Source organism: Falco cherrug, chromosome 13, assembly GCF_023634085.1.
Source record: "Falco cherrug isolate bFalChe1 chromosome 13, bFalChe1.pri, whole genome shotgun sequence".
NCBI classification, from domain to species: domain Eukaryota; kingdom Metazoa; phylum Chordata; class Aves; order Falconiformes; family Falconidae; genus Falco; species Falco cherrug.
In genome coordinates, this window is record NC_073709.1 from 16,415,880 (window position 1) to 16,432,074 (window position 16,195).

The 16,195-nt window shown below is 37.5% G+C and overlaps 1 protein-coding gene across 1 annotated transcript in view; it reads right to left on the minus strand.

Annotated features, from left to right (window-relative positions):
- The window catches only part of KIF6 (kinesin family member 6), a 158,308-nt gene that overhangs the window by 21,482 nt on the left and 120,631 nt on the right, over positions 1-16,195 (minus strand). The window contains 1 exon segment of the mRNA XM_055725880.1: positions 8,741-8,791. Within this exon segment, the coding sequence (XP_055581855.1) occupies positions 8,741-8,791 (51 nt within the window).

Here is a 16,195-nt window from a genome sequence, read left to right on the forward strand (position 1 = left end):
AGTTTCTGAAACCATTGTGGCTAAAAGTTCTCTATTGGTTTCCAAATATACAAGTACAATATAAGGGGGGGGAGGAAGAAAAAAAAAAAAAAAAGAAGCCCAAAAAAGCAGCTTCAAGTTTAATGTATTCCATACATGCCAGCTGATCTATTAGAATAGTAACATAGCTGGGTCTTAGTCAGGAAACCCCTACTAACTCAGATTCTTGCCTAAACTTAAATACATTTTACCATTTGATTACATGAGATTATTGTTGCATCATTTATGTTGTTCACAGTATTAGATAAAACCATACCTGATATCTGAATGATCTTTCTCTGCCTCCCAAGAAGGAGTGTGGTTTGTCATCCATAAGTTTTGAGGTTTCATTAGCGTTAATTTCTACAATATCCAAGGACTTTCACAGAAAAAAAAGTTTCTTTCCTAAGTTTTGTCATGCTGCTCTTGAAAGAAAAGGATGGAAAAGACTTCTGAAGTTGCTTATCATGAAGCTAAGATATCTGTCATCAATGTGCAGACCACAGTTGCAGTACGACAGCAATGACTGTAACTTCTGTAAAGCAATGCCTGGTCAGGATAAGAACTTGACTGAGAATAATATAGCAGAAATTTACTGAGAATAAGAAATACCTAAAGGTGTTAAAGGTGCAGTCACACTGAGTGTCACAGAGCGTAGAAGAGATACTGAAGCTTAGTGCATCCATGTTTCTTCCCAGGGATTCCCAGATAAAGAGACACACAATTCTCAGTTCTGAGAAGTGCCAGCCTTACTGTGCATAAGCAATATACATAGGCATGCAGAGTAAATCCTGTGCTTGTGGGTCACATTTAGGAATGCAATGCACACAGCAACTCTGGGATCAATTCAATAGTTCTGATGTTTTCTAAAAATAATGGGTGTTTTACCTGTATTCTGTGTGGAACTTGTGACAGTGTACAGAAGCATTTATTTTGGACTGTAAACTGAACTGATAACAATGTCATTTTGAAAGAATATTAGGGAAAAATAAGCATACATATTTTATACTTAATTGCTTCTGTTTCAGCTGTGTATAGGTATAGATGCACCACGCAACTGACATGTCACTTCAAGTTAGACATTAAAAGGGGTTTTAACCTTGATTCAAGAGGTGAATACTAACCAAAAAATGTATACAGTAGTATCAGCTTGAACAATTTTGAACTTTCTGCTACAAGGTTTTTCTAAAAGACCATTCATCTGCAAGAGAGGAGTAGAGGGGATGGAAAACAGGAAAACACCACCATTGTTGGAGAAATCAATGTATTATGAGCATGGGGTTGCACTGTATAGTGTTTAGTTTAACCCTTGCCTCAAATAAGACAAAAGGTGTCAGGCCTGAAGCACCTCTGTCATGGATCTGATTTTTTTTTCTGTGCAAATAGCAAAGATACGTCTTAAGACCCTGCTTCAGTTAGGTTTACATTAAAGACCAAAGTACTACAGACGCTTTGTTTCCACTCTCTCGCCTGGCTACTCCACTAGCCATCTAAAAGGGTTTCCTAAATGCTTTTCTAAATGTTAGTATGATGTACGAGTTTTCCAGGGAATTTCCAGGAAATCCATAGGATTACATGTCGGCAGGAATGCTGTTCTTTAAGAAGATTCATTTGGATGTTGTTCAATGTTCTGGCACGTGGGCTAGATCAGAGCCATCTGTATACACCTTGGGCAGTTGTGGGGATCAGATTATGGTTTTGGGACCCTCTGTCCCAGCTGGCCACACTCGTACCCCGTATCAAGTGCCACACTTTTGCTGGTCCTCCCGTAAACATACCCGTTGGCTGCAGTGCAGAATCGCTAGGCTGTTTGTGCTAGGCTACCAGCTCAAGAAGGTGCAAGATGTATACATGTATTTAGGCATTTCTCATAACTCAGACAACTATGATCCATGAAGGAAAGGACATTGAGCTCGATGTTCTGGTAGCTGTCAGGTGAATTACACTGTACTGTATACTGAGAAGAGACAATCCTGACATATCTAGAAACTATTACAACTTATCCACATGATTCTTATCTGCAGAAATATATCCAACCTCTGCACATCTGTGGGATATTATTAGCAACTACTTGTCCCACATCATTATTTTCTTTGATCTTAAACACGCAAACATTTTTGAGCAAAGAAGTAGTGAATTAATTTATTTTAGCCGTTTCATCAAAATATAAAATGGAAGAAGTTTTTCACCAGATTTATAGCTTGTTCTGAAACACTGGATATATCACATTCACCATGTTATTTCTCATTCATCCCTTGTCCTGGGTTTTACACAATCAGATGGAAACTGCTATTCTAGGTCTGGCCTTTACCTTGAAAAAATCAAAGCAAATACAGATGTGAAAGAGCTCCATTTGTGCTTTACAGTTCATTAGATTACAGGACTTTTATTTATTACAAAGAGCTCTTGCGGAGGAAACCTTGGTTATTCTACCAGCTTTTTAGAGCCAATAGAAAGGCTACTCTGAGGTATACAGAAGGTGAAGCAAACAAGTTTAGGCTTGGAATCACTAGGCTGTGCATAAAACCTAATTTATTTTTTGCTCACTCCATCTCAAGTCCTGTTTTAGAATTACAGAATCATTCTGGTTGGAAGGGACCTTGTAAGGCTGCAAGGTCCAACCTGCTGCTCAAAGCTGAGTTTGAGCTGACTAGGTTGTCCAGACATGTTATGAAAAACTCCAAGGACGGAGACCCTGCAAACTTTTCTGATGACCTCTTGCCATGTGTAACTATCCTCATAGCATCTTTTTCCTAATATCTTAATTGTAGTAGGCTAAATTAGAGAATTGAGAGCTTAATCTCCAGATTCTGTTTTGCTTACTTGCTAGTCACTAGAAGGAGTCTCTAAATAATAATGCAATTCACACTGAGCTTTTCAGTATTTCAGAAAAAACACTTCATAGCAAGAAAGCTTGCAAAGACTGCAAGCTGTTCCAACAACAGTGAAATGCTGAAGTCAATGTCAATAAAACTGAGAACTGGATAGCTGTGCTACAAGTTCATGACTTCTAATAAAAATATCACTTTATCCAAAGATGTCTTTGCTCTTTTTTGAGATCTGATAAGCTGAAGTTGAGTGGGTCATGTGGGAAGCTTAACAGGAACACACAAGTAATCTCAGAATGTTCTCTGACAGATCAGGAGAAACTACTTGAAAAGATTTCTGGTAAAGATGCAGTGTTCTCTTTCTTGGAGAAACAACGAAAGGAAAAACTCATGGCTGCCTCTAGAATTTAGCATCGCACCTAGTAAAACCTGCTAAAAAGGGTTACAGTAAAAACTGTTTATCAACAAATAAAACTACAAAACACCCTAGAAAGATTGAAGAGAAACTTACAGAAAGAAAGAAAGGTCTGTGTGGGCTTGAGACCTGAAGCGACAGATGTAAGGTGTCTTATTCAAACATTCTCTTACAGTTTTAAACTTAATTCTTACATAGTAAAACCCAAAGCATATTACCTCAAATACTGCTACGAGGGAATCATTGCTGCTTGTCTAGCTGCTGCTTCGATTCCATGGTATTTTTCCTGATTGTGATCATCTTTATGGAAGAACTTAGTACATACAAAAATACAAAAGATCTTCAAGAACTCACAGTTTTAGCCATATACTGTGCTGGCTTGAAGCACAAAACAGCATGTAAAAACATGGGCATAAGTTTGTTATGGTATGTAACTTAACAGTCACCACAGGCTAAAATAAATGCTTTTTTTCCTCCAAGACAGGTCTGGAATAACTAAAATTACTTAAATACACTGCAGTAACAAGAACCTATGAAGATCCTTTAACCTACTTATAATATCCTATATAACTACTTATATATGTTTTCAAAATTAATGGTTCATCAGTATTTCAAGCATTTGCTTAAAAACTGATTTGGTAAATATTTCTAAAAACACTTCATATGTTACAATAATTGCATAAAGCAATCGAAAAGTAGCTTTATCTTTGTCAGAGTAAACCTTTTTTATTGCACAAAGAGAAAAGTGGCACTGGTTTCTGAATTTTCAGTCAGTTTTGCTATTGATATCTTTGTCTTAGCAATAGTGAAAAATCATAATCCTTTTTAACAAGTACAATCTTACCAGATTTCTGTCAGACTCAGAAATCCAAAAATAAACCTTAACGCAAAGCATTTATCTTTGATGGTTTGGTTTTTTTTTTTTCCCCTTTGAAATAGGGCTGAAGAAATGAAACCCATCACAAGAGCGGGGCCGGTGACACCAGTAGAGGTCACCCTAGGAATAAAATCAGTGCGCACACGCACCAGAACAGCGAACTTTTATGAAAACGCTGCTGTTGCTTGATATTTCAAGCACAAATGTATAGAAGAACATAACACAGAGAAACATTGTGCATATCAAAATTATGAATTTCTGAGACAAATCTCTCTGTAAGTCTGAGGCCATTGCAAACCGACTACGCGGCTCTTGGGTTTTTTTTTTTTGGCTAAAAGTAGCATATTTTACAGACTGGAAATACTTGAACCCACCTACGTTTTAGAGGAAACATCTCTGGGTGCCTAGCAGCAGTGGGGACATGTTGCTTTATCTCTTGTAAAAAAAAAGAAAAGTCTTAAAATTCTGGACTTCAAACAGATTATTTCTCTAAAGTGCTTTAGTTAGCTGATACATAAGATACAATTTTTCAGCACCAGAAATAATGGTCTTAAAACAGGCCATCTATTATTCTCGATGAACTGCATAGGATTTGTGTGGGAAAACACAGACTGCCACTTCCCTCAGCTTCTGTCATTTTGTGATTGAAAACACTTGTGTCTCTTCATTTCACGGCATTAGTACAGATCAAGACTCTCCTGCTTCATATGAACAAAGTTAAGTCTCATCTCAGTTACATGACGTAAAGCAGTGAAAGAAACTGAGGTCATTTTATTTAAATATGGATTTATTTAAATAAGAGATTAACTCTGATGCAAACCAGCAGTTTGGAAGTGCTATGTGCTTTCCATTCACACAGATCACAGCAGAAAAGTTCAAGACAGTTATTAATTATTAGCCCCATTAATATTATAAATATCTAGTGAGATGCTGCTATGGTTGCAGAAAGAACTATCATACGCTTCCTAAGCATACCTTATATCCACACCATAAATAAACCATGGTGGTCTAGCTTTACTAGTGGCATGGGCTATACTGGAAGGGTTCAGGGTCAGGTTGGACAGGGGCTCTGAGCAACCTGGTGAAAGATGTCCCTGACCACGGCAGGAGGGTTGGATTAGATGATTTTTACAAGTCTGTTCCAACCCGTGTCATTCTGTGATTCTATGATATCTCACTCTGGACAAGTGGTAGCATTTTCCGATTCTACCTCTTCAGATACGCAGAAATGTGTCAGACAATATATTTGCATCTTGTCAGGTATAGGATATACAGTAGTGGCAGCTTCCTTGAGCACTGCAAACTAGTGCACTGGAGGAGTAGTTCCTTTGAAATTCTTTGCTAACACTGGCTTTATTATTCCTGCAGTAGTACCCTTAGGTACTACTATCAGATGTACCCTGATACAGCACTGTCTGTCCCTGCTTTATTCTGGTACTGATCACACTGTTCTGCTTCTAGTCAAGGAAAGGTGAGTTAGCAGAATGAAACACACTATGAAGGAACATGTAGCAGGGCAAGAACAAGGGCATAAACTGGTACCAGTATCTTTAGAGCAGGTATGTAACTTTGAAAATGTAGGAAAAGATGATGTTGACAAAGCTTTAGAGGGAACAAAGATAAGGAGAAAGCTCCCTATTTTTTGCTTAAAAAAATGTGTGTTATAAATCCAAATATGAAAATAACAGATGTCAAAATCCTTGCTTTCAGGCATTTGCCACACTAAAGCAAATGCTGGTATGCATTTTCAGGGTTTCAGAAGTATCTGTTATTTCTAACTCACCTAGTCATTTTATTTTTTATGAGGAATGGGCTTTTTCAAACCAAGGGATAGTTTTTCTTTCCACTCTTTTCCTCCATCTTTTCTATCCAGAAGCATGCTGGAGACCCAGTGCTTTTTCTCTGTCAGTACCTCAACAGGGTGCACATTATTTAATTTTAAATCCTGCCTAAAAATGCAGTTAAGCATGTTACTCTGAAAGATCTTATTGAATAAAATAAGTTATCTGCATAATAAGGTATTTTTACAATTAATAAAGATGAAAGTCACACTGAGAGTGAATAATCCTTGCAATTTTTCACAAAGTATTCAACATTTCTGGCTGTGTACTGAAAAACACGGAGCTCTCCCTTGCCTCCAATGAAACCTCCCATCTATTTGTGTCCTTTGTTATCTCCCAGCATATGCTGTTTTAAAAAGAGATAGCTAAGAACAATGGGGCTAAGAAGTGGAGTTTTCCTTCAATAAGAAATCACATCTTCAGCAGAGCCATGAGGGAGACAGATCTACACTGTTTAAAATCCAAGCAGAATAGCTTCTTAAAGAATTTTAACCATAAAATGCTTTAAGTTAGGAAAAAAAAAAAGGCAGCTGGAAGATGTTAACTTGGTTTCTAATTGAAACAATGGTGTGTTTTATTTCATGTTGGGATTTCAGCTGAGTCTTAATTAGACTTTTTAGCATGCAGTTTTCATTTAAAAATATCTTGATGACATTCTGGTCATGAAGAAGATCCTGGGAGACTTGACACCTGTTATTCCTTGGAAGAACATTCATCCAAAAAGGCAGGCAGGCAAATAATACTCCCCAACTCATAGAATAAATATTAAGTCAAAATATCCACAGTACTCAAAAGAATAACAAAAGAGGAAAAAAAGTCTGGAAAATACTTTGTGCAGTCCAGACTTAACGGTGATAAGCAGATAGCAATGCTCAAAACAAAAGGCAAAAGGACACGGGTTGTCTGCTATGTTGTTGAACACTAACAGAATATTTACAATGTGAATGTATAGCTGGTAAAGTCACTACTATGTTATTTCCTAAGGATATGAAGAAATTATGCTTACTTATTTTATTAAAAGCAGTTTAGACAGTTATTAAAAACAGCGTTTGCAACACAATTTTCTGTATAGTAAGAAGTCTGTATGCAAGACCAGCTGTTATCATGCAGATTGAAACATAGAGTCAGAAAATATTTTTGAAACACTGAACAATGACTTCTAATAAACAGCATTGCTATGATTTATCTTGATTTAACTTCATAAAGTGGCATAAAATTAGTAAATGGTATTAAAACCTGGAGTGAATTAAAGAAAGAATACTATGTTATACTGAAGATATAATCTTTAGATTGAACTTCAGGTACTAGAACAGAATAGTATAGAACAGAACTGAACAGAACAGTTGGATGGGACCTATAATGGTCATCTAGTCCAACTGCCTGACCACTTCAGGGCTGACCAAAACTTAAAGCATATTACTAAGGACAGTGTCCAAAAGCTTCTTAAACATTGTCAGGCATTGGACATCCATCACCTCTCCAGGAGCCCTGTTCCCGTGTTTGACCACCCTCTTGGTACAGAAACATTTCCTAATATCAAGTCTGAACCTTCCCTGATGCAGCTTTGAACCATTCACACGCATCTTGTTACTGGATGCCAGGGAGAAGAGATCAGCACGTCCTCCACTTCTCCGTCTCATACTGATCAAAATAAACTCAGTTTGACTCCTGGGCTTTATTGACATGACAGCATTAATTTTCAGTGCTGATTTTTACATAAAAATAAAAAAAAGGATAAAGCTATGAAATAATAATATCATCAACAGAACTTGAGATGGATGGCTAAATTGCAAAGAGAAAGGGGAAATTACTTTGGTACTCTGCAGTAACTTATTTTCCTGATTTTTGGAAGGAAAGAAAGCCCCCCAGTTTTCTCTCCCTTACTAAAAGACAAATAGTTTGCTGTGTAATGTATACATAGAAACAAAACCACCAACTGCAACCTGGTCAAAGTTGGCTCTATCTTTTTTTGTGAAGAAGGTCCATGAAGGCACATTTTGGGATTCTTTAATGGATCTAAGTGAGGAGGGCTTAAACTGTTATTGACCTAGCAGTTTTCTGTCACATTTTAGCTGAAGTTTATTGTCCCAAAAGTAGAATTCTCATATGAACACTCCTAGGTTGTTTCAGTACAAAGTCAGTAGAGTCAGCTTAAAGCATCTCAAAGCAAATTTGGATGACTTTACACTTATGTGAACAACTTACATAGACACTTTTAGCTTCACAGCTGTGTCAACAGAAACTGCAAGAAATAACTTCTCAACTTCTATAACTAGATGTGAAAGAAATGACCTGTGTATGCCTTCGGTCCCTCTTGGAATGATGAAAACTAAAAAGGATGTCAGACAGATTGTGGCAACATGGCTAGAAGCTCAGTCTCAGGACAAATCAATGTCTGTTAGTGGGATTTCAAGTTAGAGTCATCAGAAAGCAAAAAAAAACCCAAACCTAAAAATGAGGAGAGTTTAGATGCCTGTTCTTGTTTTGGTCACCCTGAAAAGAAAGCAAGCCAACATAAAACCCCCAAACCTGTGAGACTTTTGCATTATTTTTCTCACCACACATGAAATCAGAGGCCTTTTGAGCCAAATTTCTGGCAAAGCTCATAGAGTCCATGTTCTTTATGGTATGCACTACCGTAAAAATGTTGTGGCAAAAACTGTCCTAGAAAATACAACCTGCTCCACAAGCAGATTCAACATTGGGAGAGAACTTGTTGCCCCTGTTGTATCCTGTTCTGTTTGAAATGTTTTCCTCTTACCTAGAGCTGCCCTTTGAATGCGCCTCTGGGTTATCTCTCCTTTTAGATGGTCTATAAAAGACACAAAATGCAAATAGTTAGAATTAAAAACGTCAAATATCAATGAAGTCATTGCTTATTTCCCACCATTTGGAAACACCTGTGCTGCTGGCAAGTTTAAGGGGATTTTTTGTGATCCACAGGACAAATAGTTTTCTGAGCTCTCTCCTTCTCACTACTGCAAGTAAGGAAGTAGGCACAAGTTGGCTCTACATAGCCTAAGATTTAACTTTATCCAGTAAGAAAGACTGAAAAAGAAGCTATTTACTGTCAAGCAGTTTCACAGGGTAATGATCTCCTGCTGCTAGATACAAAAGAAGTCCAAGTGAGGCTAGAAGACGTACAGAATTCCAAGTATTTGCTCAAACAGACTTATAGGCCTGGCGGTGGAAATGAGCTATGAGGTCATCCAGTCCACCTCTTTGCCAGTGAAGAGTTCGTTCCCTACAGCCCATTTTTTCCTGTTCATCCATTTCAGTTTTAAATACCCCATGTGCTAGAGCTTCTGCAAGTTCTCCTATTCAACAGGACCTACTGTGTAATGTCATTGGTCTTCAATCAAATTTTTTCTTTGATTTCATTATCTCATTATTACTAGTTAGGGTCCCATGCCCCATATATTTCACCTTTACCCTTCTTTTAGTAATTTCCTCCTTGATCTATGACACTGTTCCAGTTCACCAATTATTTCAAACCATAATTAGATTACCACATGGGAAGTCATTATTCATAGATATTAATGGAACCAATGAAGGAAAAACATAACCCTAAATGTGCAATTTCAGCAGTGTATGTGTTCTGAGGGAGGATGGGATTATGCTTTCAAGTTTTCAAATTAAAACAATTTCTAAGCAGACTTGTTCATAATCTTTATTAAGTTGTATATCTGAATATCAAGGAAAGAATAAAAAATATCCATGGTGGATTCACTTTTTTCCCCAGACCTGTGATTATTGCAGATATTAGCATGCATTCTGAATTAAAAGTATCCTTTTGTTTCCAAGTGAAGACTTGTAGAGTAAGCTAATTAGAGCAAATTAAGTCATTAAAAGCTGCCAAATGTCTAACTGAAAGAATGTGAAAAACCATTTAAATTCACAGGTTATTAGAATTAGACTGTTCTATGAGCACCGAAAAACCATGAAAAATTAAACTTCTTTAGGATTATATGCAATACACTGTAGTATAACAGACAAGTTATGTCGTTTTGAATATTTTTAGAAAAAAAACCAAAAACAACAAAAACCCCTACCTACTCCTTGTCTGTAAAACAGATATTATGATTCCTGTTTTTATGCACAAGAAGTTCTATTCTTTTCAATTATTTCCATTTAAACCAATGACTTCTTCTGTACTTAAAAGTATGTGTAAAATTAAGAAAAGCCTTCAGCTGCTGAGAAACAGGTTAAGCCAAAGAAGTAACGTCACCTACCTCAGCTATACCAAATAAATCCTCTCTGCTGTAGTAACACTCTACCAAAAAACTTACAGTTAAGCAAGCTCCTCATTTCTGTAACTATAGACAAAACCCCCTTAATTAATAATTTTTACTAACAAAAGCCCCGTTAAATGATCAACACACACTATTCATGCTTTGAAAGCTTTTAAAGCAACTCAGTTGATGTCAATACTCAGTGAAATGTATTTAAATGTACCAGTTCTTTCCTCAGATTGCTTTTTGCTATACTGGATGTTTAGAACCTTGTATTCTATTGTACTGTATCACACAGGGTGATGTTACTCGCTTAGTATTGAGCCATAAAACAGTTATGAAACAATTTGTAGTAATCTTGAGATTCAGCTCAATGGATTACCATTACCTTAGGCTCAGAAAGACATCTATACATTATCTTCATGTAAGGGCTCAGAAACTCCCTTCCTTTACCACTGTGAGCTGCCACAGGCAATGCCACCATTATTTGAAAAAAATGGTTCTAATAGTGAGAATATGCTGTTTCTCATGAGCTAAGTGAAAATAAAGGTGACATACAAGTTCCCAAACCTGTCAATACGTGGTGTTAGTGGCTTTATTTCTCTTCCTTTAATCTTGCTAGAAACAGATCATCAGCAATCCAATGTTTTGCATCTCAAGTGGCAATGTCAACCAAAAAAGCAAGGCAAACAAATCAATGAAAGTAAGATTGAACAGACAGATAACAGCTTGCAATCAGTACACATATGTGGAAGCACAAGAATATAGGGACTGGTTTTTAAATTATTATAACCAAGAGGCTTGACTTTCAGTTACCCAGAATTTACTCTCAGCACAGCTGGGATAGAGAGCACAGATGCTGCAAAGCGGTTTTTTTTTGTTTTTGTTTTGTTTTGTTTTGTTTTGTTTTTTTTTATGGCAAGCTTTGTTAGGCCAGCCAGCAGTGTGGAACTGTCCCAAATGCTCCTCCCTCCCCTCATTCTAGCCCTCATACACCTCTGCTCCATCCATGACATGGACCATGATGTTGTAAGAAATCTTGTGCTTCTATCTGGAAGCTTTACAAAAGAATGAGAAGTTGGAACTGGACTACCTGTAATCAGAGAGGAACCAAAGAAAACTTCTCCTTCAGCTAGAAAAATAAAAATACAGTCTCACCATTCTTATAGCAAGAGTTTTATTTTTCTTCTATGAATAGAAATAGAAAGGTGACATTTACCCAATTCACATAGTCCAAACTGCCTTTTCATGACAACAAAAATTGAAGTTCATTTCGCAGAAAACTTCCTGAGAAGAAACTGTAATTATATTACGGGAAAAGAAACCCAAACAGGAATTCTGGTTCAGAGAACATGATGGTATCATGAGGCACCTGACTATAAATCCATACCAAGACTTAGCCAGACATGATTTAATCTTGCAATTTGTTTTAATCCAATTTGAAATTTGACAGTTTATTTAGATTTCCTTTGGAAAAAAAATTATGGTTTTCATGTAGAAACTCTTATTTTTGATGAAACCTTAATACTTTCTGTGCATGTTTTTGATTAAAGTAATCTTGTTCTGATTTCACTACAAATACTTGTGTGGGAGAATGAATGCTTCTGACCTGCTCTACTTTTCCGCCTCTGAGAACACCATCACCCCAACGCAAGACTTGAAGTTCGTAAGTGACACAAGTAGAGGATAATTCCAGTACTTCTGCCTGCACAGACCTTCCCATATAAACAAATGGAAGATTTCAATCTTTTGTACTGCCAGTTCTACAACCTTCATAAACACAAATATTTACCCAAAGAAATATGAAGAATCACATTCTTAGAAAAAAGCCCCCATGACTTCTGATTCCAACAGTGTAAAGCTGTGGACAAGGTAGTGCTTAAATGTGGTTTGCAGAAATTGAATTTAAGACTTGGGGAACATCTCTCAACATACGGCTAATTATGTTTTCTGAAGTTTCACCAAACAAGAAGCTAAAAATAGGTCTGCAGCTAATACCAAATAATTTTTTGCAGTGGAGTCATTCTTCATTTGGAGATAACAGTCCCAATAAAATGTTGAATGCTGCAACTCCACATGTTTTGGCAAAAAAGTAGTTTTGGGGAATTTAAGAATTCACTCAGCATGCAGCCAGCTGTCATTAAGGCTGTGATAAATCTGTTGGTTTTGGCCTGTGTTTCTGGACACATGTACCATCCTGAGGTATGGAAAAGATATGAAATGGTAACACAGAACTTCAGCTTTCTGACAGGAGACAAAAGCAAAGAGGGAAATGGAGAAGACAAACTGGAATAGAGAAACCTAATTAAGACTGATGTAAAGCAGAAGAAAGTATTCTATATGCTGACTAAATATGACAGAATCCATAACTTTAATAGTATGGCTGTCCTTTAACTTCTTGTCTTTGTGTTCTTCCAGACTGTTTCAAGGAGCTGAAATAATCTGCTAATTTATTACCGAGAATGAATACTGCATATGCTTCAAGGCGATACAAAAAATGAGTATGTTCCAATTAATAAAATATTGATTTAAAAAAAATGAGTGTTTTTGTTTTGTTTGAGTCCACATTACAGGTTTCAAAGCTTCTCTTATGTTTTATCAGACCTTCCATATAATACTATTATCAAGTTTCAAAGACTGCTAAACTAAAGGGTGAAAATACTTGACAAGATAAGAGTACACACACAAACTTAACTTCCTCCCTTTGAGAATATTTGCTATTATTGATGTGGATAGATCTTTAACTTGATGCAGGGTCTCTTCTGACTTAAATGACAAGCTGAAGCCTTCATCAATAACATCTCATTTCTTGTTATTTTTTAATATTTTTATATTATTTTACATTTTTCAAGCCTTTGTTGAGCTTAATGAGACCTTCTATCCAGGAGATCTTGAAGCCTTCACACCTAAACTGGGAAGCTGTATCTCTCTCTTCATCTTTAAATCATTGGTGTTACATAAAATATCAGGCAGAGCATCCTTTTATACATCCAGGGAACCTGTAATTCCTGGAATTCACCCTCCAGGGCATTTTGGGTGCCTAATAATGCTATATGGTCCAAGTGTTAGATCTTTTTTTTTCTGCTTCTCACCCCACCAGTGAGTAGGCTGTGCTTGCACAAAAATTTGGGATGGGATACAGCTAGGACGGCTGACCCCAAATAACCAGTGTTATCATATAACACCTAATGTCATGTTTAGCATAAAAAGCTTGGGGGAATGTGAAGGAAGGGGGGGACATTGAGAGTGATAGTATTTGTCTTCCCAAGTCACTGTTAAGGAGTGATGGAGCCTGGCTTTCCTGGGGATGGCTGAAAAATGGCCTGCTGATGGGAAGTGGTGAAGGAATTCCTGGTTTTGCTTTGCTTGCGCATGCAGCTTTTGCTTTACCTATTAAACTGTCTATCTCAACCCATGAGTTTTCTCACTTTTACCTTCTGATTCTCTCCCCCATCCCACTAGGGAGGAGTGAGCAAGTGGCTGTGTGGGGCTGAGCTGCTGGCCAGGACTAAACCATGACAGGAATTACTTGGGGTTATTGTTTGCAATGCAACACCCCTAGAAATGCAGTTGAACCCAGCTATCACCCAGCTATGAAGACCTACTCAAGACTCTGGATCTATTAAATTTGATTAAAAAGGTTGCGTGCATCCACTTGAGTCAGATAAGGAGTCCTGCTGAATGAGCACAAATTAAAGCTGTATGCTCAGCAAATAATCATTGAGATAGGCCTTTAGAGACAGAGAGCAGGGTAATCACATAACTTCCATGAGCCTTGTAGAGATACATTTTTAACTGAGCTTGAGGTCGGAGTTGTAACAGTATAGAAAGATATCTAAAAGTAGGAGACATTGAACCCAAATGGAGATACTCGAATGCAGCGAGTCTCAAATGCACAATACTCAGAGACAGTTATTGGAAATCTTACCAGATGCGTTAGATATTTTGAAAATCTGGTGCGGAACATGTATAAGAACACAACTTATGACAAAAAGTATCTAGTAAGAAAAGTCATGGAATAATAAAAAAAATAATTCTGTTCTAACTCAAAATCCTGCACCACTAAGAGCAGACAAACAGTTCAGCCTTTCTCTGACCCAGAAAAATATTTGGGCCAAATTCTGACTCTTCTTTGCAACCTTTGTCCTTCTCCAATGGCAAAAACATGTCAGACGGCTCTATTAGGACAATGTGCAGAGGCAAAGTAGTCTGCACTAGTAACCTGGCTCAACGGTATTTCTGATGCAAATGCTTTATTTTGGGATACATGGTTGGCCAAATTCTCGTGTAATCTGACAAGTCCTAACTCTCAGAAAGCCGTCAGAGGCATCAGGAGAGAAAAAACACTGCTGCAGCACTCAGAGCCTCCTGACTATAGCACACGCATTTTTCAAGGTATGAAATACAGCCCTCATCAGCGTTAAAAAAATATTAATGACAATACTTGGAGGTAAGATATTGTAAAGTATAACCTGCTGCAGCAGATTTCTGCCTTTTGTTCACTGAAGAAACATCTGCGGTGGGTTAAGATTTTACTGGCTCTCCTTTCTCCTTTTTCCTCTCTCTTCCCTCCTTTGCAAGGTTTGCTGTCCAAGGTTACTGCACCCACAGAGAGTGCGTAGAAGCAAATGTCTGCCTGCATTCTGGCTACTCCAGCACAGTTTGGCATCTCAGCACAAACATATTGGCAATTTAAGCTGTGACACTATCATCAAGTCAACTGGAATGTCTGAAATACTAGCAAACACTCTTTTGCCAGCTGTGCTGGGAAGAAAGGATTGAAAACCGTAACTGCCAGCAAAGAGATGGGGCAGACCACTGGGAGCAAGCAAGGTAGTTGGTGGTATTTTGTAGAACTGATCAGTCGAAGACTTCAGGAAAGATGACAAGTTCAGAATCGGGAGAACAACCCTGACTTCCACACCAAATCCATAGTTGCAAACCAGAGCCTAAACTCAGCCCACGAACAAACACACTTGAAAATACACAATTTCCCCAACATACTCTCATTCTTTGAAGTTTAAATATCCCAGATTCAAATGCGTACGTTTTATTGTGATGTAGGATACTGCACATTTTGAGATTACTATTTAAAACATCTGACCAGGGCATGTTCCTGTCCTTGCCACACTCAGCTGAGACAATAATTGTTTTTATTGATGCATTTAATACCTTCAAGCATGATCAAATTTACAGACACAAAGCTTATGAGACAGTCAGTCTCTGACACTCATTGCTATAGGACGACACTGTATTTGGCTTCACTGATTATTCCTTGAGGTACTCAATATATAGTCCTCTAAAATCTGTCCTATTTCTATACTCCATACTAAGTCTCCTCCTCATTTCCTATATGCTTTCATTAGTTTGGGCCAGATTACATCATACCTTTTTTCTCAGAAGATGATTACTTACACTTTCTGATTGATCAGCATTCCTCTAAGTGTTCATTGTTTGGCCTGCATTTGCACAGCATCCTTTATCCCACTTTTTTTCTTTTCTTTTTTTTTTTTTTTTTTCCCTCCTACTAGCCTTTCGTACGTTTTGGCTGTTACAGAAAAAAATGCTTTGATACGGCCATAGAGCAAAACTGTAGAGAAACCGAATTAATTCTTCTGGTGACAGCCTTCTGGACCTCTTCCTTCCTCTAAGTAGAGACACTAATTGGCTGCATAGGCCGTAATTGTTGAGGTGTTCCCCAAGGTCCCATTCATCCAGATGAGGGAAATGCTAGCATGTATCATAGCTCCCACTCACCCAAAGGCACAGGATTCCTTTCCGTAGAAAGTAGAGTATAGGAAGTGGCTAGTGCACATAAATTCCTAACATTCCACATACAGAACACTGGGATATCTAGGATAACCAACAGTAGGCACTAAGGGCTCTGGACTGCAGTTCAACATCTTGAAACTGTAACTCAGAACCTGGATGCTTTCTGAATTTAGAAACAAATGCTCAGAAATTTATTTTATCATCCTAAGGTT